Source organism: Typopeltis vanoorti, chromosome 13 (genome assembly GCF_054136105.1).
Source record: "Typopeltis vanoorti isolate ZY-2024b chromosome 13, IOZ_Tvanoo_1.0, whole genome shotgun sequence".
Classification (NCBI taxonomy): Eukaryota; Metazoa; Arthropoda; class Arachnida; order Uropygi; family Thelyphonidae; genus Typopeltis; species Typopeltis vanoorti.
Window position 1 is genome coordinate 70,914,945 of NC_143561.1, and position 25,515 is coordinate 70,940,459.

Consider the following 25,515-nt stretch of genomic DNA (forward strand, 5'->3'; position numbering starts at 1 on the left):
CATACCAAGGTGGGTAAATAGAGTAGGAGTGAAATGGATGAACAGGGAAATCAAGTGTTGGAAATAAAATGCTATGGTGGAGGTACAAGACAGTTGGTAGCCATTATACCCATGAAGAGTATAAAGTGCAACTAGGAAGGTGATGATCACAGTAAAGAAAAAAATCAATTAAAAGCATATTAAATTGCTACTCCAAGATGATTATGTGAGAGTATAATAAATAATTTAAAGGCTATATTTCATTGTTGAAATACAGCCTTTAAACATTGTGTGAATGAGAAGAGAGAAACATTAAGTGAATTGTTTATGATCAATGGCCAAAAATTAATGAACCAAAAAAAAGAAAAAAAGAAAAAAAAAGAGAATGCATATGAACGTGGCAAATCTCATATACAAATTGCCAGCTAATTATTTAGCTAAGTGCACAAGATAGAGTAGCAAACAAATTAATCTAAACACTCACATTTTAAACAAAAATGTTAATTTCGCAAGAAAATAAGAAGAGAGAAACATTAAGTGAATTGTTTATGATCAATGGCCAAAAATTAATGAACCAAAAAAAAAGAAAAAAAGAAAAAAAAAGAGAATGCATATGAACGTGGCAAATCTCATATACAAATTGCCAGCTAATTATTTAGCTAAGTGCACAAGATAGAGTAGCAAACAAATTAATCTAAACACTCACATTTTAAACAAAAATGTTAATTTCGCAAGAAAATAAGTACAAAAATTAAACATCAACTTTACTTAATAATTTATATGTGCTCCTCTGTTCCTAAAAGTTCATTAATTCGCTTAGTCATGGACTCTATCAATGTAGAACACATTTTTCTTATTTCTGCATCTCAAAACCATACTTTTATAATGGATTGTATTAAGTTATCCTTTGTATCAGAATTTAATTTTTCAACTCGCTTTTTCACTATGGCCCAGAAGTTTTTCTGTTGGGTTAATGTCAGTTAAGTTACCTCGCCACTGAAGCAATTGGATGTCTTGATTTTTGAGGAACTCTTTCACTTTTGAAGTGTGGCATGGAGCAAGTTTCTGCTGCAAGATGAGTTCTTTCTGGATCTGTGGGACCACTCTTTTTTCCAATATTTTTATGTTTTGGTTGATTTTCATTATACCATCAACAGATATAAGTGATCCTGGACTGTCATGTGTAAAACAATCCCAGAACATTTTCTTAGCTGGTGTTTAGGAGCTTGTACTTGCTTTCCCTGTACAAAGAAATGGTTCTCATCTGAGAATATGATCTTCCACTTCTCAACAGTCCAATCTTTGTACACTTTTGTCCACTGGGACCTTTTTTTTTTTTTTTTTTGCATAGCTTTCATCAACTGTTGTTTCTTTTTTGTTCTGTAAGCAGTCCTCCCTGCTTTCAACAAGCTTCGGCAGACTGTCATGTCAGAAACATTAATCCCACTAGCTGCCAAGTCTCTATTCAAGTCTACAGCAGACAATCTTGGACTCATTTTGCTTTTCCTAACTAGTAAGTGTAGTTTTCCTTTTTCGCCCACATTTTCCTTTTCTGTCAGGAGAAAAAGGTACCTATTTCCCTAAACCTCTTTAAAATTGCATTAACAGTACCCAAACACCACACTCATTGGCAATTTGTTTTTGAGTTATGGATGTGTGCTGAGAAAGAGCACAGAATTTTGGATGTTTTCTTGGAGATGTATCCATTTCATAGCTACACAAAATGAATAATATACTATGAATATCAACTTATTTACACTATTAAAAATGTACAACACTATTAATAAACATCATAGAGACAGTTAAAATGCATGGCACTCATTCAAAATAGTGAACAAAAACTGAAACAAAAACCAAAAATTTGCTGAAAATTGGGCTAGTTCAGATTAATTTGTTTGCTTCTCTAAATACAGTCACATATGATGTAACATTTCAGATACAAAATGAATAATATACTATGAATATCAACTTATTTAAACTATTAAAAATGTACAACACTATTAATAAACATCATAGAGACAGTTAAAATGCATGGCACTCATTCAAAATAGTGAACAAAAACTGAAACAAAAACCAAAAATTTGCTGAAAATTGGGCTAGTTCGGATTAATTTGTTTGCTTCTCTAAATACAATCACATATGATGTAACATTTCAGATACAAAAGTAAAATTAAAATACAGTGTAATACAGTATTCCAAAAATGTTTGTTCAAAATTTAATTATTTGGGATATATTAACAAAAATGAGCACTCTGTAACAGTGTCTATAAATACTTAAAAAATAAATAGCTTAGAAATTTTGGTTATACCTTATGCAATTTTCAGGATCACTTTTACAGTCAACATTGCAAAGATAACGTGCCCATGATAACCAGCCCATGGGTGGAGTTAATGCAAGGCCATTGTCAAGCGTGAAAACAGGAAATGCTGTGAGCAATAATGCAAAAGAGACGACAAGTATCTTCTTTGAGGAAGTCATAATGAAAGAGTAGTTTCTGAAATAGTCAATATACACAATTATAACTGTTATAAAAGTTTGATTTCATTTTAAGTTTCAATCTTATCTTATACAAATATATTATTACAGAATATACTATTATGTGGATACTATTATTAACATCTGATATTATCAGATGTGCAACTATTATCATCATAAGAGTTGCACATCTGAAGTTATTTTAAAAATCTGACATGCTTTTTTGGGAATATAATTGCAATTTCATGTAACTACAGACATGCCGACTATATCAAGACAAAAATTCAATTTAGCTACAATAAGTTCTATATTTTTAATACAATATACAGGGTGATCAAAATTAAAGTATCCCTGTTTAAGGTCTTGGGGAGTGTCATCCAGTGATCTATACTCAAAACTTTGCAGGAATACATTATGCATCATTGCAGAAGCGATATCTAAGAGAGGGGAAAAGTAATTCCAAAATTCACCACAGGGGAAGCTGTATGGTATACCAAATGTAGATGTAGTAATTTTTCTCTGTGTGTAAGAAGGAGAAAAGTGACACAAGCATAAATAATACATATTTATTCACTTCCATTATGCATTCACGGGCTATATTATTCAATGTGCTACTCTTCCTGGTATGCAACAAACAGCATCCTTTGCACAGTATGTTCAATGACAGAACACAGCTGGTAGGGATTGATGTTGCAAACGTACTGTGTAAAACTATCTTTCAGCACTGGCAAGTTATCAGGATCATCCTGATAAACTCTGTCTTTGAGAAATCCCCAGAGCCAGAAGTCACGGGAGGGGGGGGGGTCAGATCAGGTGAACGAGGCAGCCATGCAGTAGGGAACACATGGCTGATCACTCTGGCTTCTGTGGAGGGGGCCCATCCTACATGAAAATGACTGAATCCATGCACAGCCACTGCTGCAACTGTGGTACAACAAACTTAATTTACCATATCGAGATACCTTTTGGCAGTAACTGAGCAGGTCACAGGACCCAACTGCCAAATGTACTCAAAGAAGAACAGTCCAATGATAAAAGAAGCTATAAACCACACTAGACAGTAACTTTGAGTTAATGCAAAGGAATTTGTTGGATTTTTGCAGGTTTTGCATAGTCCACATAAGGTACTTGTGGGTATTCACAGCTACATTCAGGTGAAAGTGAGACTCATCTCCCACAAAACCATCCACAGCCACACAGTATCCAACTCCACTCAAGTAATTCATTAAAGCAAATATCAGTTGACTTTCTTGTGGGCACAACTCCTGTGTCAGGGTTATCTTGAATGGATAGAAATGCAAAATCTTCCATAGAATTTTCCAGATAACTATGTAAGTTATCTGGAAAGATAACAAGGTGCATCCAGATAACAAGGCACATCCATAACATGGATGTGCCTTGATAACTATATCAAGGCACATCCATGTGTCTTGATACAGCACATGCACTGCAGGAACCAACACTTTTTCATGACCTGCTCCACAATGGCAGTGGCAACTTCATTCACGTGTTGCGAACTGATTGGTTTGTGGTCTCTGCCAGGTCTAATCCCTAACAATCCCATTTCTTAAAATGCCTAATCATTCATCACAGAGCACATGGAGATAGTGGACCTTGTTGACATTTGTTCAGGCAATGAATACATTATGAAAATTATGGATACAACTAACATGTTAGAGTAAAATTTTAGTTTAATATAAACCAAAATATATACTCCAAGTTTTGACCTTCACATTAAGGTCATCTGCTGGAGTATATGTATATATACAAAGAAACAAGCTGCACTACAATCTACATGGCAGGCATGCTAAAGTTACTGATCAACTGCTAAAACTATTTGCCTGACCTCTGGTGCTAAAAAAAAAAAAAAATCACTACATCAAAGCTAGAGTCCTGTTATTATTATTATTATCTATAAGGTTACAAAGTTAAATTAAGCTGGATAGTAACATGTTCATGCAGAAAATAATAAATAAATAAATAAACAGAAAACAAAATTACTTATATAAGTATACATATAAATTGCAACTGGTATGGATAGTGGTCAATAAAAAATTGCTTAGTCCTAAAGTCAGGGTTTGCTGGAAGTGTGCCATCCAAATTCTTGGGATTTTTAAGCCCCCATTATTATTAACATTAGGGTGGTTAATCAAAATTTCAAAATCAAGATTAGGGTAGTTAAGCAAAATTGAAATTTTGATTAACCACCTTAATCTTAATAATAATGATGGCTTAAAAATCCCAAGAATTTGGATGGCACAATTCAGCTCACTTAGTTTCTAGCAAACTCTGACTTTAGGACTCTAAGCCATTTTTCATTTATATTGGCCACTATCCATACCAGTTGCAATTTATATGTATACCTATATAAGTAATTAGTTCCTCGGTAGTATAGTAGTTAGTATCCCCACCTGTCACACGGGAGACCAGGATTCAATTCCGCACTGGGGAGGTTTTTTTGATTCCCCATTGGCTCAATTGGTTAGTGCACGGTATTTATAAGACAGTATCTGTGAGTTATAACGAGGTTGTGAGTTCAAGCCTCACCTGGGGAAAAGTTACTTTTGCTCAGTACTTGGACCTGTATTGTTCAACCTTTATATCAAAGCATTGTCAATGGATTGCAAGGAGATATTCAGTTGTTTGCAGATGATGTGAAGCTGGGAAGGGTATCAGTAATAGTGCAGATGTGACAGCCCTGCAAGAGGATTTGAATAAACTAGACAGATGAGAAAATGAATGGGGGTTGTCCGTTTAATGCAGCAAAATGTGAAGTCTTGAAGTTTGGGATCCATCGATGGGAGGATGCATACTTGATTCGAGGAGCTGTACTGAAGGAAGTAGGGGAGACGAGATCTGGGGGGGGGGGTGATGATTGATAGAAAATTAAAATTCAGGGAGCATATTGAAAGGTGGTGAAGGTAACCAAGAGTATTGCTGCAATAATGAGAAGGACGCTGACCTGCAGGGATAAAAGAGTTATCATTCCGTTGTATAAGATCCATATTTGATCAGGATCTTATATAACAGAACACACTTAGACTATTGCTCTCAAATTTGGTCCCCAGGATTTGAAGGGGATAAATTAACTGTGGAAAGGGTACAGGGGAGATAATAAAGATGGTTTCAAGACTGTAAAATGTCAGTTACAAGGATCAACTGTGGGAATGTGGACTGCAGAGTTTGATGAATAGAAGAAGGAGAGGTGATATGTCGAGACTTTTAAACTGTTGAGAGGCAGTTACAGGGTACACATTAGAGAGTTCTTTCGCTTGGTGGAATGGCGGGAAGGAGCGATGACAAGGAGCCATCCCTGGGAAGCTGTAAGCAAGAGGGTAAGGAGTGGTTTCTTTGCATGGAGGATGGTTGAACCATGGAATGCATTGCCTGAGAGAGTGGTTAGAGCAAGAATGGTCAATGAGTTCAAGGAGTGGTATGATAGACTTTGTGTTTCCTAAAAAGGACTTCCCAGGATGAGCCTTTTGACTCCATGGAGGCCTGAATAATAATAATAATAATTTTATTTTCCATTTATTTATTTATCTATTATTTTCTGTATGAACATGTTACTCTCCAGCTTAATTTAACATTGTAACCTAATAGATAATAATAATAACAGGACTCTAGCTTTGATGTAGTGAGTTTTTTTTTTTTTTTAGCACCAGAGGTCAGGCAAATAGTTTTAACAGTCGATCAGTAACTTTAACATGCCATGTAGATTGTAGTGCAGTTTGTTTCCTTATATACATACGTATACTCCAGAAGATGACTTTAATGTGAAGGTCGAAATGTTGAGTGTATATTTTGGTTTAAATTAAACTAAAGTTTTACTCTAACATGGTAGTTGTATCCATAATTTTCATAATGTATTCTGATCACTGTGTAAGCATTAAAGAAAGGTTCAGGCAATGAAATTTGCAGAGTGCAACAGCACTGCAATTGTTTAGGTAGTACAGCTTCACAAGCAAAGCACGTTGAGGCAAAGTTAGTGCCATCAGTGGACAGTATTAACAACCTGAATGAAGGGGAAAATCCCATGTCCATATTTTTAAACCCACTTGGTACCTGCTGAATTGTGTGATATGCAAATTCCATGCATTTGGTGTTTCCAAATGCATGTAATTTAGTGTATCCTTATAAATGTGATCATGACAGCTTGAATGTAGAGGGAAGGGACAGATAATGAGTGGGTCGGAGGTATATGAAGAATTAAGTAAACCATGTCAATAAAGCAGTGATAGGACTCGAAAATATATCTCCATGTCAAAGGTGGTGATAAGACTGAGGCAACAAACTACAAGTGAATCTGTGTTTTTTGAGTGGTTAAGGTGTTGAAGAAGCTGGTGAACACAGCATACAGAATGGGGTTGAAAACAGCATTGTTCTCTGTGATGGTCAGCATGTTTGTTAAAAGGAGGTTAGTTTTACTAATCAATTTATGCTCCCTATGAGGAGAGATCAAAGGTATGTGGGTTGCAGAGTTTAATTAACAGGCAGAAGAGAGAAGACATGATAGAAACTTATAAGTCACTAAAGGGATTCTATAAGATTGGCATTAAAGAAATTTTTCAGTATGTGATGAGTAGGAAGAGAAGGGGGGGGGGGGATCATCCCTGGAGATGTTGTGTAAGAGTGAGGTTAGTAAGGGTGTGTGTGGACTAGATTTTTTGCTTGGAAAGTGGTGAATGAGTAGATTGCCAGAGGTCTCATGACCAGATGATTGAGTTTAAGGTGAGGTATTGGTATTGTGTGAGTAATGGTTAGTGCTGGTCTCCTGCAATGAGTCTTTTGAAACCTTGGAGATATCCAATAATAATAATAATCTACTCATGTCCCACCACATGGTGATGAATGCATTTTACAAGGGAGCTGCATGTATAGTGGCATACTAAGATTTTACAAAGTTCTTTGATAGACTGCCATGCAACAATTTTTTAACTAATTGGAATGGAAGAGTTTAGGTACTACTTTAGTGAGTTGGAAATGTGGTTGGTTGAGACAGGTATCTGCAAGTTGTGTATGGGAGGACAGAAATTCAAAAAGAGGAAAATCATTAGTGGTGTGCTGCAGGGATCTTTTTTTCTGCAGGGATTTTTCTATTATTGTTTAACCCATTCAAATGCCACTGCCACTTTAAAGCATCAAACTGGTATTTGCATATGTGCCACTGCTACTTCTAAGCATCACATCTATGTGGTCTCATGACCAAAAACACATTAGATACTTTTCTCTGTCACCTCAATAGTCTTCACCCTAGAATCCAATTTACAACTGGAAAGGAAACTAATAATACTCTAGCTTTTCTAGACACCTTGGTCACCACCTACCTAATAATAACCTGTCCTTCTGTATATAGGAAACTGCTCACACAGGCAGATACATTCACAAACTTTCCCATCACCCCTCCCCATCCTTTTCAACAATATGGTGTCTTTAAAACACTAACTCACAGAGCCTATAACCTTTGTTCCAGTGAGATCTCTCTTACAGCAGAACTTAATCATATACATCACACTTTTTTTTTATCTAATGGCCACAGTTCCCACAGTATAAAAAAATAATCACTCTTTCCCCCATTCCACGATCTTCTCTTTAGAAATATTTCAGGAATGCTAGCACCACAAACTATGTCCAAGGCGCATCAAAAAAAATATCTTGAATCTTAAAGAAATACAGTCCTTGCACCACTTTCAAACCTCACTTAAAACTAGCTATCCTTATATGCTCCACTAAAGACAAACTCCCTCTTAGTTCCAGGTGTATATGGAGTTCCTCATGGCCAACCAGCAAGTTGGCCTACTATGGACAGACAGGAAGATCAGCTACCATCCACACAGAAGAAAATACATCTGCAGTCATGACTATGGTCAATCTGGCCTTGAAAACAATGCTTTGGATGCAGCTTACAGTATCAATTGGAAAAAGACCATTATGCTCCACAAAACACATTTAGAAGAGAAAGACTGTTTTTAGTATCTGCTGCTGCTCTTAAAAATCAGCCTAATCTGAATAAAAAATAGTTACATAGAAACTTCCCAAAATATGGGAAACACTAATACTTCGAGATCCTGGTTGACATCCCAGGCTGGCGACAGGTATCCATCGAGGGGCTCCTCACCTAGTTACGACTCTACTCTTTTGCCCATGTGTTTTACTTAGTTTTGTGTTGCCTTTGTGTGTGTTATAAATCTCATTTTGTACTCTCTGACAACGTCTCGGCAACTGAGATGAAACACTGGAAGAATTGAAACATCCCTGGAAGTTACGAAAGGAAACTGTGAGCAAGAGGGTGAGGAGTGGTTTCTTTGCATGGAGGGTGGTTGAGCCGTGGAATGCATTGCCTGATAGTGGTGAGGGCGAGAACGGTCAATGAGTTTAAGGAGTGGTATGATAGACTTTGTGTTTCTTTTTTTTGGGGGGGGGGAACCTCCCCTCGATGAGTCTTGACAGACTTTATGTTCTTAGGAAGGACCTCCCACGATGAGTCTTTTGACTCCATAGAGGCCTGAATAATAATAATAATAATAATAATAATTAAATACTGTTAAAAACGTTTAATTTTCTTGACCAAAAAGCTCTGGAAAAACTTTTAATGGGGATTATATTGATCAAGTGCATATAATAAACAACTAAGTTATACCAACTAGTTTCACCAACTAAGGCTGTTGGGATCTTCAGGGTACATAACTGATGTAAGGCACTAAAAAGTAAAAAACTGTTACAAACTATAATCAACCAATTCCAATTATATTAAAGAACAGAGCACGTACAATACATTCATAGAGCATGGATGATATCACTTGTTGTTATTTAGGAACGTTCTATAGTTGGCACTATAATTCAGTTCTGGCGAGTTGAAGGATCTGATAAGGGTCTTCCAGATCACGGGCAAGATTAGTCCAATAGGACATTATTTACATTTCACTTCCTGCCACCACATTTCTCAGAAACTTAGTATTGTACACATGTTGAAGAACCATGCCTCTCTCCTTACAACAGATCAACAAGACCTCCAGGAAGAACTATCCCTGATATCCACCAACCTTACCATGAATGGATTTCCTCGAAGACTTGTCCACAAGATACTTTTCTCTGAACCCCGACAAAGACAACAAGATGATGTACGTTATATTTCTACCATCGTCATTCCATACTTAAGGACAGTTTCCAATAAGATTGCTAGACTCCTTAGACCACATAAAATAAGAGTGGCCTTTAAACCCACAGAAACGATTAGACAATTTTTAAGATCTTCAAAAGATAGCCATCCTTTCTCCAAATATGCTGGAGTTTATAACATACCCTGCTCGTGCGGCTTGAATTACATCGGCCAAACTTCAAGGAGCCTTGAAATTAGGCAAAAAGAACACATAGGTGACATCAATAACAACAGAGAAGAAAAATCGGGGTTAGCTTTTCATTTCTCAAGAACGAACCATACCATAGAGTGGGATAGAAGCACAATTATTCCTTACATGGAGGAGGACTTCCGCTCCCGAATTTTTAAGGAGGCCACAACAGTTGCCCGCTGTATACAAAACCTTAACAGGAACCAAGGACTAATCTTGCCCCTGATCTGGAAGACCCTTATCGGATCCTTCAACTCACCAGAACTGAATTATAGTGCCAACTATAGAACGTTCCTAAATAACAACAAGTGCTATCATCCTCGCTCTATGAATGTATTGTAAGTGCTCTGTTCTTTGTTTAATATAACTGGAATCGGTTGATTACAGTTTGTAACAGTTTTTTACTTTTTAGTGCCTTACATCAGTTATGTACCCTGAAGATGCCAACAGCCTTAGTTGGTGAAACTAGGTGGTATAACTTAGTTGTTTATTATATGCACTTGATCAATATAATCCCATTAAAAGTTTTTCCAGAATTAAATACTATTTTTAATCCTTTCTTAGTACTATTTCACTCCACTAAATATTTAACATCAATCATCCCTCCATCTTGTTCTTTGACAATCTTTCCTTCTCTCGGTGTCCACTCAGTGCTTAATTTTGTTCACCTCTCATCTGGCAGTCTACTAATGCCTGCCCATCTCCACTTACATGCTTTACAGCACTTCACAATATCATCTACTCCAGTCATCTCACTAATTCTAGTATTTCTTATTGCATTCCTTTTTTGTTATGTGAAGCATTCTTCTCTCAAAGGTTCTTTGAGCCCACAAGCAACCTATATTTTAGTTATTGTCCATCTCTCACTTTCATAAACACTGAAACACTGAAATAATGTTAAAGAGTTTTCTTTTTAGGTATATAGGTAAATCACATAGCAAGTAATCTTTATACAACCAAAATTCTTTGTTTCTTTATGTGATTCATCTACTTATTTCTTTATCTTGTTTTTCCTTGAAACAAACTAATTGATTAAGGAAAATATAGATCTAGATAATTTCAATGCAATTATCTGTTAATTTTAGTTTGGTATGATCTGAAGCGGTCATCAGTTTGGTTTTGGTTAGATTAATCTGTAAAGCTTTTTTTCCTGCTTTCTCTATCAAGCTCATTTAGCATTTCCTGAGCTTCTTTATTTTTTGCTAAAAGAACAATGTCATCTGCAAAACTTACATAAGGGATTGATATTTTTTCCATTGATGCTAATTTCATAGTGTGCCCATGAGACGTTCTTAAAGGCTTCTAATGAAGCAGAAAACAATCTGGGTGATGTAGGGTCTACTTGCCTTACTCTCCTCCCAATACCAAATTATTTTCCCCCATGTTCTAATTTTATACTGGCTATTAAGTTTTGATATACAGTTTTTAATAATCTGATATACTTTGCTGGAATGGCTTGCTGTTTTAAACTGTTTATTATTTCTGATATACAGAATCAAAGATTTGTTTTCAAAATTTACAAACACTAAATGTGCAAGAAGATTAGATTCATAAGGCTGTGGGTTTGAATCCTGCCGTGGGCATGGATGTTTGTGAGTGTCTGTGAAAATAGTGGTGGTGGTGGTCGGCAGTAGATGGCACTAGTGTAGATGAAGGTAGTTGCAGTTAGTGGAGTGGTGGAGACAGAGAGCTGGAGAGTAGGTGCCTCCCTTGATGAGTCCTAAGACTCCCTGGAAGTGTTATGTAATAATACTAATAATATGTAATATATTACTAAGTTGAATATGATCTATTGTAGAAAATCTTACTCTGAATCCTGCTTATTCATATGGCTGTGCATCATCCAAAAATCTTGTGATCCTATTTAATATAATGGATATAAACATTTTGTACAGTTGTGATAGCAAACTGACTGAAATTTTTTCTGCAGTTAAAATATCACTGAACATATCTAATATGACTTTAAGAAACTGCGAACATCATGATTTTGTGTTCTGCTAATATGGCATCTTCTCCAGGACTTTTATTATTCTTTACTGACTATTGAGTTTTTTCCATAATTCTTCCATCATGATGAGTGGTTCTGTATCAACCTCATCTAAATATAGTAGATGATTTATATCTGTTTCCTTGTCTGTGTACAGGTACCTATAAAATTCACTACCTATTTTCATTATTTCTTCTCTATTATATTGTACTATTCCTATTTATTTTTACAAATTTTGGAATCCATTTTTTTTCCTTCCATGTTTGATAATTTTCAGAGATTGTTTTCTATTATGTTCTGAACTGTTCTTAAATTATAATTTCTGATGTTATTTTTGATTTCTGTTCTAATTTTTGCATTTCTACAAATTTTGCTGGCCTGGTTGGCCGAGTAGTTAGTGTATCTGCTCTCCAGCCAAAAGGCTGTGGGTTCGAATCCTGCCATGGGCATGGATTTTTGTGATTGTCTGTGAAAATACTAGTGGTGGTGGGAAGTAGATGGTGTTGGTGCAGATGATGTTGGTAGTTGCGGTTCACTGTAGTTGGTGGATTGAGTGGTGGAGATGGAGAGTTATAGAGTAGGTGCCCTCTCTCTCAATGAGTCTGTGGACTCCTTGCACATAATAATAATAATATCTGATCTTTATAGGAATTATCCACACTTTCGGAATTCTACTATTCATTAGTTTTTGCCAGCCTGGTTGGCTGAGTGGTTAGTATATCTGCTCTCTAGCCAAAAGGCTGCAGGTTCAAATATCACCATGGGCATGGATGTTTGCAATTGTCTGTGAAAATACTACTGGTGGTGGTAAGTAGATGGCATTGGTGTAGATGATGATGGTAGTTGTAGTTCACTGTAATTGGTGGGCTGAGTGGTGGAGACAGAGCTGTACAGTAGGTGCCCTCCCTTGATAAGTCTTTGGACTCCTTGGAGGTGTCATGTAATAATAATAAATTCTATATTATCTTTGTTACTTCTGTGTCTCCTTTTCCTCAATTAGTTCAAGTGTCTGTAAAGTATATATATTTCTCTAGAAGTTCTATTTCTTGGTAATGATTTTTCTTAAACATTTAGTAATGTCTGTATTGTTGAAGCTATTTCCTCCATGCTATCAGATATGCCTAAGTTCATTCATACTTTTTACTTCAACTTTCCTTCCATTATTTCCTCAAATTTTTCTTCATGACTTATTATATATTCACCTGCTCATGTGTATTTTTTCATGAACAATTTCAATCTCTCTCTCGATGTTTATTGTCATCACTTGCTCTCACCAGTCTATGATCACTATCATAATTAAACTGGTTGATAACATCTTCCAGTATTTCCATGTTGTTTACCATAACATAATCAATTTTATTAAAAACTTCTCCATTTGGGTGATCTCTAGGTCAATTTTTTGTTTATTTTTTTTTTTAAAGAACGTATTTCTTATATATAATCCCTCACTTTCTGTAAATTCAAGAAGTCTTCTTCCTCTCTCTCATTTCTAAGGTCCTTTCCCACCTAAAGTACTTTCTCCCTGTTGTTTCATGCCAACTTCACAGTTAAAGTGGCCGATTACAATTTTCTAGTGAAATGTACTATCTATGAAAGTGTTGGAGAGATCCTCATAGAAATTAATTTCTTCATCGGAATAATTGGAAGTGAGTGCTAAATCACACCACTTATCGATTTTGAGTCTAAGAGTCGTAATTCTCTGGGAGACTGGTTTAAATTCCAGAATGTTATTTTTCCATCTCTTATGGACCATAATTCCAACTCCTCCTTGACAATGATCTCCTCTAGCAGTATGTAAAATATTATTGCTTATTCAAATTAAGTGGGCATTGGGGTGCTTAAGGGTCAAAGCTGTATAACTGAGAGGAGACCTCCACATAGCCTTTAAAGGAATGCGGAGAACCGACCAGGGCTTCTGACCTAATGTCCAATCTTCACCTTCTCGTGGTGCACCCTGTTGGGTACCTACATGGATACTGAACGAACAAGGATGGCCTGGCAATTTGGGATTTAGCTGACCAAATTGTAATTCTTATTGGTTAAACCAAAATAAAAAATGATGGTACAACATGACAAAATTTCATGCTGGCTGGGGCGTTGCCCAGTTAAACAAGGCTCCCCATTGTTTTCACCAGGGAACCAGGGCGAAAAACCTCAGCTACTGGAAGACTGAGGTTTTCCAGCAGCTGAGGAAAACCAAACCCCAACTCAACATCGCTAGAGTTAAAGATCGGTACTATCAACATAAGAAGCCTGAATGGCAAAGAAATGGAGCTAGCTGAGGAATTAGATAAGTACCAGATCAACATAATAGGTGTGACTGAAACAAAAAAGATAAAAACTGGTGAGATCTTTCTGAGCAATAAATACAAAATGTTATATTCAGGACAATCAAGGAAAAGGAGGAGTACCTATAGTATTCAACACAAAATACGAGGCTAATCTTCTTGAATGGCAGTCAGTCTCAAGTAGAGTAATGTGGGCAAATATGAGAATGGGGAACTGGACAATGAGACTTATTTGTGCCTATGGTCCCACAGAAGGTTCTACTAAGGTAGAAGTGGAGGAATTTTTTGAAGCTTTAGAAAAAGCAACTGACACAATGAAAAAGAAAAAGTTGGTCCTTGTTGGGGATCTAAATAGCAGAGTAGGAAATGATTGTGAGACATACAAAAATATTTTGGGAAAATTTGGAGAAAAGAGCAAAACTAATAATAATGGCAAATATCTGTTGGATTTCTGCTCAGGACATGGACTGGTTATTACTAACACCATGTTCCAACATAAAAATGTGCACAAATTCACATGGAGAGAAGAGGCTAGGAATAAGAAAAGTCTCATTGACTTATGTTATTGTTGATAGTGATGTTTTTCCCCTGGTGCAGGACACCAGAGTGTACAGAGGATTTGAAATTGGAAGTGATCACTATGTAGTCTTGAGCAGGATAAAATTGAATTTCACATTCAAAAGAATAACATGTAAGAAAGATTTAAAGCGAATAAAAGTTGAGCAGCTCTCAGATGTGAACTGTAGACTAAAATACACAAAGATTATTGAAGAAAAAATGAAAGAGTTTGAGAACAGGAATCAAACCTTGGAGATTCAGTGGCAAACTCCGAAGAAAATATTGATTGATTCTGCCAGAGAGGCATGTGGTGAGGTTGTCTGCAAGGATAAAAAAATCAGAACTCCCTGGTGGACACAGGAAGTTAAAGAGGCAGTGAAGGAAAAGAAGAAAGCATATCAAAAGTTCCTGTCAAATAAGTCAGCTTGTGCTCTTAGAGAATATAGAGACAAATGCAAGAATGCTAAACACTGTGTAAAACTAGCTAAACAAAAGTCATGGGAGGACTTTGGCAAGAATATAGAAAATAAATATCAAGAAGGTGGCAAAATATTCTGGATGTTGTTGAAGAAGCTTAGGAATGGAGGAAAGAGTGCTGTAAAAGGAGTTAGAGATGATAAAGGTGACATGAAAACGGGAGAAAAAGATATCCTTGAAGTATGAAGTAATTACTTTGAAAAACTACTAAATGAAACAAGCAGTGATGACAGCACAGTGGTAAAAAACACTGACCAGGCAAGCAGTCAGGCATACATATCCATACTTGAAGTAGAAAAAGCCATCAAAGACTTGAAATGTGGAAAGGCAGCAGGAGTAGATGATATTTGACCAGAAATTCTTAAACATGGTGGTATAATAGTCTTACAGTGGCTGCACTGCACAGTTCAGAAAGCCTGGAAAGAGGGACGAATTCCTGATGATTGGAGTACAGCTCTCATAGTACGCATGTATAAAAATGAAATAAAACTGAATATGAGAATTACAGAGGTATTTCCCTACTGAGTGTTCCTGGCAAGATCTATGCAAGTATACTGGAGAAATGGTTGAGAAGATTTGTGGAAGAAAAGCTTGGTGAAGAACAAGCTGGATTCAGGCCAAATAAAGGCTGTCAGAGTCAGATCTTCACTTTACAACAAATAGTCGAGAAAGCATGGGAATATAACAAAGATCTGTATTTAAGTTTTGTCGATTTGGAAAAGGCATATGATAAGGCACCAAGAGAGAAGCTATTCAATATGCTACAGTTATATGGTGTCAATGGGGCATTATATCAAGCAATACTTAGTCTTGAGTTGTAAGTCAGCAGTTAGAATTAAAGGAAGTACAGGAAGATGGTTTAATATTAAATCTGGTTTGAGACAACGATGTACATTATCCCCTCTGTTATTCATTATCTATATGGATCACATTATGAAGGAAAGTGGTATTAAACATGATATCAAAACTGAAGATGTTAATGTCAGCTCTTTGATGATGTTATACTTCTAAATAAATCTGCTACAAGTCTGCAAGATTCTCTGACTAAATTGAATAACTGTTGTAATAGATATGGTATGAAGGTTAGCAATAAAAAGACAAAGACAAAAACACAGTTGAAAATGTCAACTGTTTTAAATGGAGAACCTTTTGAACATGTAAAACATTTCAGCTACTTAGGCACGATTTTTAGTGAACATGGTAAATTAAATATAGAAATAGATTACAGAATCAGCAAAGCTGGTATAGTGGGAAGTCAACTGAATAAATTCATATGGAATAAGAGAGAAATTAGTCGGAACACTAAATTAGTTGTATACAAGACAGTGTTCAAACCAGTTTTAACTTATGTATCTAGGAGCTTGGTCAGAAGTAAAACACTTGACCAAAGACTAGAGACCACAGATATGAGAGTCCTGAGAAAGATTAGAGGCATGAACAGATGGCATCAAAGGCAATATCATATTAAAAACGAGGACATTTGGAAAGAACTTGACATTGTCAGTATCCAGGAATGCGTTAGCAGAGCTAATCTCAGGTGCTATGGTCACTTAAACAGAATGGGCGAAGAAAGATTAGCAAAACAAGTGTTCTCTGCCAGGTTGGCAGGAAAACAACCCAAAGGAAGACCAAGATATAGGTGGATTGATACAGTACAAAGTGCCTTAGACGATAGAAATATAAGATCTGATAATGTTGGAGTCTTGACAAGTAACAGACTGATTTGGAGGAAAATTGTAGGAAGTTAATGATGTAAATTTTTTGTCATGTAGTACTATCATATCCTACGTGTGTAGAGGCTTAAGTGCTGTGAGTACATCATGTTGGAGGCTTAATGGATTTTTTACAACACTCAAAAATAATTAAAATAGACTTTAATACTTCCTATATTTCGTCCTAGTCACTAAGACATCTACGGGGATTACAAAAAAATTAATGTATCATATGCACAAATAACACAAATAACATGTTATTTGTGCATATGTTACATTAATTTTTAGAAATAGATAACATATAACATTAATTATATACAACAAAAAAAAATTAATGTATCATATGCACAAATAACACAAATAACATGTTATTTGTGCATATGTTACATTAATTTTTTTGTAATCCCCGTAGATGTCCTAGTGACTAGGACGAAATATAGGAAGTATTAAAGTCTATTTTAATTATTTTTGAGTGTTGTAAAAAATCCATTAAGCCTCCAACATGATATCATATCCTGTACACCCCTTGAGGGTACATGGCAGGAATTTGATGATGATGAATTCAACATTATTTCAAAGTCAAATAGAGAAACTACAAGAGTTTCATGCTGAATATAGAAACTATAAAAGTTTCAGAGGATCCAAGCATAAGCAAACCTTACTCCACTTTTACTATGAGTTGTCCCTGTCATGAAAGGTTTGCTTACACTTGGATCTGCCGAAACTTTTATAGTTTCTATATTCGGCATGAAACAACATTGGATTGAATATCGACTTAATTTGAATAATTTTGCATCGCCTAGTGAAGCCTTTTAGCTCTCTTTTTTCAGATATTATTGCTGTTTCTGTATTTTTTTCTTTTATTCTCATTTCACTAAATCCAAGAATATTCCAATTTATTTTTGTTAGTGTTTTACACAGCTCTTCTTCTTTTATTTCTCCTTTCAAAGTTCTGACATGATAAACACAGATTTTCAATTTCCTTATCAGGATATTTTTCACAGATGTACTATCCAGAAAGGATCTCCCATTCAGGTTTGAGCCAATTCTATCATCAGTTTGAAAAGTAGATATCACATTTGGGATGACATGCCCATTTTGGCCTTGGCTGCTACAGCCCTCAAGTCTCATAAATTCTGTTTGTTTAAGGGGAGGCATATTTAGTCAATTCTCCCACACTGACCAGGCATCTTGGAATTCAGCCTACTAAGTAAGGCAAATACCTAAGAAAGAAGGCAGACTCTCACTGCTTGAGAAGTAAAAATGTAATGTATGAAAGATTCATCCTTAGCTCTCAAATACTCTAAATAGCAATGGAGGGAGCAAGAAGAAAAAAAAAAGAAAAAAAGACAGGTAGAGACCAGTCTATAGGTAATATAACAGATATATATTATATGAATTAAGGCATAGTCGAGTATAGGTACCTTGGTTTGCCACTCCCCTACTCATTAAAGTGAGCTCTTGAGGGATGACATATATCTAGTAACCTACTGTAAATATTTTATTTTGGAGAAAAGTTTTTTTATCTTCTTCACTGAACTCAACCAAAACAATTTTAAATAATTTTACTTTCCTTCAAATTGTTTTTAACTTAAAAAAAAAAACAAAACTGTTCTTGGTATTAAACCTTGTTTACAATTAAGCATTAAAGAATTTGTTATCTACAGAACTGTTGTCGGTCTTTTTTTTTTTTAATTACTAATTGAATTTATAATATCTGTGTAAGATCATTTCAGGTGTTATACTTGATCAATATTGCATTAAAAAAAAAAAAAAAGACAAATGGAGGACTGATAGCAGCTGTCTGTAAAACAGACTAACTTTTAACAAGCTACTGGAGGTAATGACAGACTACATTATTAAAAAACCTGTAGACACAGGAGGGTACAATATTTTGTTAAGCTCTGCATCACCATTTGAACATATCCAATATGATTTCATAAACTGGGAACATGACAAGCCTCCCAGGAAAGACTGTAAATCAATAGCATATTAGCATGATGGGATGGACTAAAGATTAGACAGTCCAAAATCTAATGGAGTCAGTTTTTCATTTAATGAAAAAGAAAAAAAAGTTGCTCTGCTAAATTTTGATTTTAATCTTTGAATTTCATTTCAGTAAGGATAAAAATAAATAAACATTAAAAAGGAAACATATTAGAGTAAAGCAAATCTACTAATTAATCGACGTTTACTAGTCTTTTTAACTGCATTTTGTTTTGTTTTTTTCCATCAAATTCGAAGGATTAAAAAATTCAGCTGCATCCTATAATTACATGTAAACGCGAAACAAGATTTCTATAAAATTTCATAACTTCTAAATAAAGAAATTTAATCCTTGTGCAACTGATCAGAAGTAAAGGAGAATTTAAGGAATTTTCCAAAATTTTTACTATTAAAATCAATATATTTTTAATGAACTGTTTTCTTATTTTCGTCTGAGTAATATTCTCGCATCATTATTATTATATTGCGTGACACTTCCAGGGACTCATCGCAGATACGATTCGATTCCAGTCATCTACTTAATGAGCGTTGTTCTAGACGGTTTTTTTTTGTTGTTGTTCAAAAGAATTATGAGTTTTTTAATGCTTATTTTTGAAATTTGTAAATAAAATGACATGAAGGAATTTAATCCACTTACCAAAGGGGCAGATAAAAATCTAGAATTTCTGATGATACTAAGCACCGTAGTGTCTAGTGTCTCTTGTACGTAATATATAAAACATCATATCCTTTTATTTATTTAGTTTTTTAATGGCCAAAATCAAACTATCAATCTCATGACCAATCAATGATAAGATTTATCTGGAAGTCTTATCTTAAATCACATTGTGCTATATCAATATGAATAAAAGTCCATATTCTTATAACTATGCTCTTCGATAATCAGAAAGCACTAACGAATCCTATGCGTTCATATCATCTAGGATACAAATATTTTACGTGACATTTTCGATGCGATTTATACTTACAATACAAAATCAATGATCTATAATCTTTCAGTATAAATTTATAACATAATTCCTCTTCGGGAAAAAAAAGGCGTTAGCTGATTTTTTTTTTTTTTTATTCATCTTCTTTACTAATCTTAATTTAAGGATTATGAAAGAATGTTGCCTTAGATTAGTTTATCAAGTTTGGAAATTTTCAAATTAACAAAAAAAAAAAAAAAAAAAGTAAAACTTAAAGAAAAATAACAGCTGCTCAATGTATGAAGTACAATGAAGCCTTATACCAGTAACCTAAATTTGTTTTCTTTCTTGGTATGAAACTGACAAATACTATACAGGAAAGAAATTTATTATCAGCGACCTTAATACAATGCTTTTCCTCATGTTCTTCAAATGTTTATGTTCTCTCCCTCCGTCCCTACACCGCTGACCTTCCGCTACGTAACTACCGGTGGCAGATCCCTTTCCCTTCGTCTATGTTGTGTCGTGATATTAATAAAAATAAAAATAATAATAATAAAACGTAAAATACATAAATTTAGTTCTTAAGATGTTTTAAGCTACCTTGTCAGGGCAGTGACGTAGCTAGGGGGGGGGGGGGTGGACGGCGGAGGTGGACGGTCCGCCCCAGGCGGCACTTTTCACGTGAGACACAATTTTATTTTTTGACAATCGTATTTATGTTAACTTAGTAATTTTTATTACTTAATTAATAATTAGTTTTCATGACTATACTAGTGTTTCGATTTATTTCCCTATACGTCATTTTGACTTATTGTGGTAGTTTTGTTGTGTAGAGAGAGAGTTGCGACAAACTCAGGAATCGACCCCGGCAGCAAAGGTTCTAGCTACGTCACTGTGTCAGAGTCAGATCTATACAATATTAGATATATGAGGCAATGCAACTTGCAGAGCCTTATGAATAGAAGGAGTTGGGGGGGGGGGGGTATAATTGAGACATGTAAGTTGCTGAGGGGGTTGTTACCAGCTTAATGTGGACATTTTACATAGAGTAGGCAAGGGTAGAACAACAGATTATCTTTTTGCATGAGAGAGTATGGACCTCCCACAATGAGTCCTTTGACACCATGGAGATCCGATGTCATTAATAAAAAAATTCCAGATAAATAGAATTCCGCTTCAGTAGACTCCAGTTATGCAGAATGACTCGCAGATACGATTCGACTCCAGTCATCTACTTAATGAACGTTGTCCCAAGACCTTTTGTTGTTGTTGTTGTTGTTCAAAAAAGCTTTCAAATTTAGTCGCTCTAGGGCAGGTGCTTCTAGCCTTGTGGCAATATTTCTGATATCATCATGCTAAACTGCTTTAGAAGAACCGGTATACCAGTGGCGGCTCATGGCTTGAAATCGTGGGGGTGCTACAACTTTCGGATTATACATACACACTGTAAGTACAGTGTATACGTGTTTGGATAAGATATCAAAATTATGGTAAAAATTTAAAAAATAAATAAATAAACATGAAAAAATATTGTTTATTATCGATAAAATTATACAGTTTGGTAAATTCAAAATTACTTAAAAATTCTGAGGTCATAATTGTCAATAACCCCAATAATGTTCTAAAATAAAAAACTATAACAAATGTTATGTCTTTAATTTAATGTCCAAATATTTAAAGAGACGGAGTAAACACGATAAGCACTACGAACACTCTACTACTGGCGCAAACTGCATATAAACAACAGTGGAACTGCGCGACGGACAGTGTCGCATTACGCTAATAGCTCGTATCTTACTATGATGTGCATATGTTTGGGCGCGTAGCAATATGACACTGTGGTAAACACGGTGCTGCTAGCGTCCTTCGCCCTCCTAAGTGCTACAAAATGGATTTTTATTATTTTTTATACAAAATAAGAGAATTGTATAGGACTGTTGATGATAAAATTAAATATTACAAGCAAATATACCTCAGTGGCACGGCGCTTGGCCGCACGAAGGAAGACTTGGTTTCGAGTCTAGTCAGCGACTAGAGGAAATTTTTCTAAGCCTTTTTTCGACCGGTTCCCGAGTTAGTCGAACTCTGGCACGGGCAAGCGAGTTTTTTTTTCTCCCGGAAACTCGGGTTTTTCGTCCCGTAAACTCAAGAAAATCGACCGTAAATCCCACATTATTTCACACATTAAATACGAGTGTTAGGGTTAGGGACCACGAGATGACGTCACCTGTAGAGCCATCTCTCTTCACTGCGTGCCACTTAATTAGTGATAGCCTTGGGCCAGCTATCTCTAATTGGATACCAGTGGAGATTGAACTGCCCACTCAGTCTTAAAAAGTTAGATACGGCTAAAAACGGCCTCGCCTACTCCCTGTATAGGAATAAAAGGCGTTAGCTGATTTTTTACTGATATATTTATATATCGAGAAAAATTGGGGGTGCTGCAGTTCAGCAGTGCCTATGCACGAGCCGCCCCTGGGGTATACACAGTGTGCCTTGAAGTAATGAGACAACAATTATTCTAATCGTTGTCTCATTACTTAAAAGAACAAAGAACTATATCTGGAATTGTCAATTACACAAATTCAAAATAATCTCCTTCGAACTTCACACAGTGTTTATAACTGTCGCGCACATGTTCGAAGGCACGGTGGAAATCCTGCGGGAATTTCCTTCAGTGTCTGAGTCACACCGCGTTGGATGTCCTCAACGTAGCTGTAGCGCTCTCCCTTTCAAGGCACACTTCATCTTTGGGAAGAGGAAAAAGTCTGCAGAAGCCAAAACTGTCGAATACCTGGGGGGGGGGGAAGGAATGTTCGATCGCACAACACAGATCGACTTCAAAGCCAGAAGCTGCTTCACAGCCAGTGTACAGTGAGCGGGAGCGTTGTAGTGCAACAGAAACTAATTGTTGTTGCGGAATACTTCTTCCCTGACAAGTCGCATTATCCCTAAATAATATTGACCGTTCATTGTGGTGTCCTCAGGAACAAATTAGCGATGAATAATTCTAGCAACGTCGAAAAAAACAATGACCATTGTCTTGACAAGCGATTTTTGCAACCTGACTTTCTTCTGCCTGGGAGAAAACGTTCCATGTTCTGGCGTTTCGTTTTCGGATCAAACTGAAAACACCAACTCTCATCACTGGTGACAATTCTTTGCAACACATCACGATCTTGATCGACTGCATGCATAAAATTTTGACAACATGCAACCCAGTTCTCTCTCTCTGTTCGTGTGTCAAAGTGTGTGGAGCGAAGCCTCGAAAATATCATCCTCTTGTGCAAATCTCTTTCTAAGACTAATCTGGCCGTTTCCCCTTCCGACACCTAACTGTCCGGTGAGTAGCCTAATGTTATTCGCCTGTCATTGGCAACAATTTCCCTACCTTGCGTGACATTTTCATTTGTCCATGCAGAAACTGGTCATCCGCAGCGAAGTCCATCCTCTAATGACTCCTTCCCCCTCTTTAAATGTTGAAAAACAGCAGAACACCTGTGCAGGGCTCAGAAATTCATCGCGGTAAACTTTTTTTTGTATCTTGGTACACTTCTGTAGCAGTTTTTCCTAATTTACAGTAACATTTTATTGCAGCTCTTTGCTCCATGATGCAACTTCTGACACGCTCCACTTTCGCACTCGTTTCATCGCTTGCCATATAAAACTCTTGCGTCACCCGACTGGAAAATTGCATTTGTCGACTACAATACACTCTGGCGGTCGAATTACTTTTATTCAAAGGGCTGTCCTATAAAAAAAATCAATATCATTACTTAAGTCACACTGTTTAATTTCGATTCTAGTCACAGACGAAAGAAACTCCACATTTAGGTCGCTCTATGGTACAGGCGTTTTTTTTTTGTGTGTATGTGTGTGTGTGTGTGTGTGTGTGTGTGCTTCCGGATACTCAAATTTTTAACTTTACATCTCGGGCTCTCTCTCTCTCTCTCTCTCTCCCCCGATGCCTCGTAAATAAGAGCTATAGACAGCCTGCCTATTAATTTCCAAAAGTTAGGGCTAAACGAGGAAAGAAAGGCTTTAAACAATTTATTATTATTATTATTATTATTATTATTATTATTATTATTATTATTATTATTATTATAAAAAATCACTTAACGCCTTTTATTTCCATATAAGTAGTGGACGTCTTTTAACCTATTATTATTATTATTATTATTATTATTATTATTATGTTGATGAAAAGAACAGAAGATTTGATTAATTGATTTCTATTATTGTAATTTTAATAATTTCTATAATGTCAAAAGATTAATGTAATTGGATTCCGTTTGTATTTAGCATATTTACTGTTTTAAATGTTGTTTAAGATTTTTTTAAATATTAAATTTCTCTGGTGTTTCTAATTAGTAAAATTCAAAATGTTCTTTAAAAATGCTTCAGCATTATGATATGAGATATATATATATATATATATTTTTTTTTTGATGAAAAGACAACAGAAGATTTGATGAAGATTAGGGGAAAATACTAAGGAAAGTGATCGGAGTTTACCCCACCTTTACCACGAGTTGCCTCAGACTTGCACTACGTGCAGGCGCAAACTTGACTTACTTGCCTGTTTACTTACTTGGGAAAAAGGATTAAAACTAGCTAATAAAATTGCTTGTATCTTTAATATACTATATACCCAAGGTAAAAAACTCTCTACATCTTACTGTCATCCTGAGATTTTTATTTAATAAGGTCAAAGCACCTTGTTCGAACTTGTTTTGGTAAAATTTATAAGTTCTGCATTACTTCAATCTTGGCATTTTTAAGTCTGGCTCCCACTGACGAGACCTCAATAAATATCGAAACAGGTCTAGGTAGTGGCTGTTGCCTTTAATGCACAGCATCATACATCTCTGCAAGGGGATGTGCTTTGCATTAGGGGAAAATATTAAGGAAAGTGATCGGAGCGTACTCCACCTTTACCACGAGTTGCTTCAAACTTGCATACGTGCAGGCGTAAACTTGACTTAATTGTCTGTTTGCTTACTTGGGAAAAAAGGATTAAAACCTAGCCTATAAAATTGCTTGGTATCTTTAACACTTTCATTGTCAAGCTGAAAATTGGAATTTCGTGTGGTGGCCAAATTTTTTTATTTAGTTAGCGACGTCCGCGCGATATCGCGTGATCGGCAATGAACGTGTTAACATACTATATACCCAAGGTAAAAAACTATATATGTATATATCAAAGGCGTAGTTAGGGTGGGGCCGTCCGCCCCGGGCGACACTTTGAACCTTTTTGAATTTTTGCAGTTAATTCTAAAATACAGTCTCTAGAACTCATTTCGAAAAATTTCCTCACAATTGCTGTAAGTGTTGCTAGTTGTGAGAGTAGTTTTTCTAAATAAAATTGATTAAGAATTACCTACATTACTATGAAATAGACTTCGCCAATGTCATCGATGATTTTGCTAACAGAAAAGAAAGAAAAATAACATTTTAGAATGTTGAAATTAAAGTTTTACTTCAAAAAGTAAATACGTCGTTTTGACTTTTTGGTATGTATTGAGAGGGGCGGCAAACTCAGGGACCGAAGTCAGGGACAAAAGCTCTAGCTACACCACTGATATATATATATATATATATTAGAATTTATATTTAGTCGGTTAAAATTATATGAAAATTAATAAAGTTTACATGACTAAACACCGAGAATAATAAAGAAAAGGGTTTAATAGGGGAACACTATTAGTTTCGTTGATAAAACAACTTCTTTGTACCTGGACACCTGAAGAAGTTGTTTTATCAATGAA

The 25,515-nt window shown here is 35.7% G+C and overlaps 1 protein-coding gene across 4 annotated transcripts in view; it reads right to left on the bottom strand.

Moving 5' to 3' along the window:
- LOC150100277 (alpha-N-acetylgalactosaminidase-like) overlaps positions 1 to 25,515 on the bottom strand; it is a 102,573-nt gene that overhangs the window by 68,470 nt on the left and 8,588 nt on the right. For 2 of the 4 annotated variants that reach the window (XM_090402591.1, XM_090402590.1), the window contains exon 2: positions 2,289 to 2,474. In XM_090402591.1, the coding sequence (XP_090258717.1) occupies positions 2,289 to 2,458 (170 nt within the window). In that variant the 5' untranslated portion in view covers positions 2,459 to 2,474. Of the gene's footprint in view, positions 1 to 2,288; positions 2,475 to 19,470; positions 19,758 to 20,071; positions 20,091 to 25,515 lie in introns of those variants that run through there. The other 2 variants (XM_090402593.1, XM_090402592.1) reach the window with 2 other exon arrangements.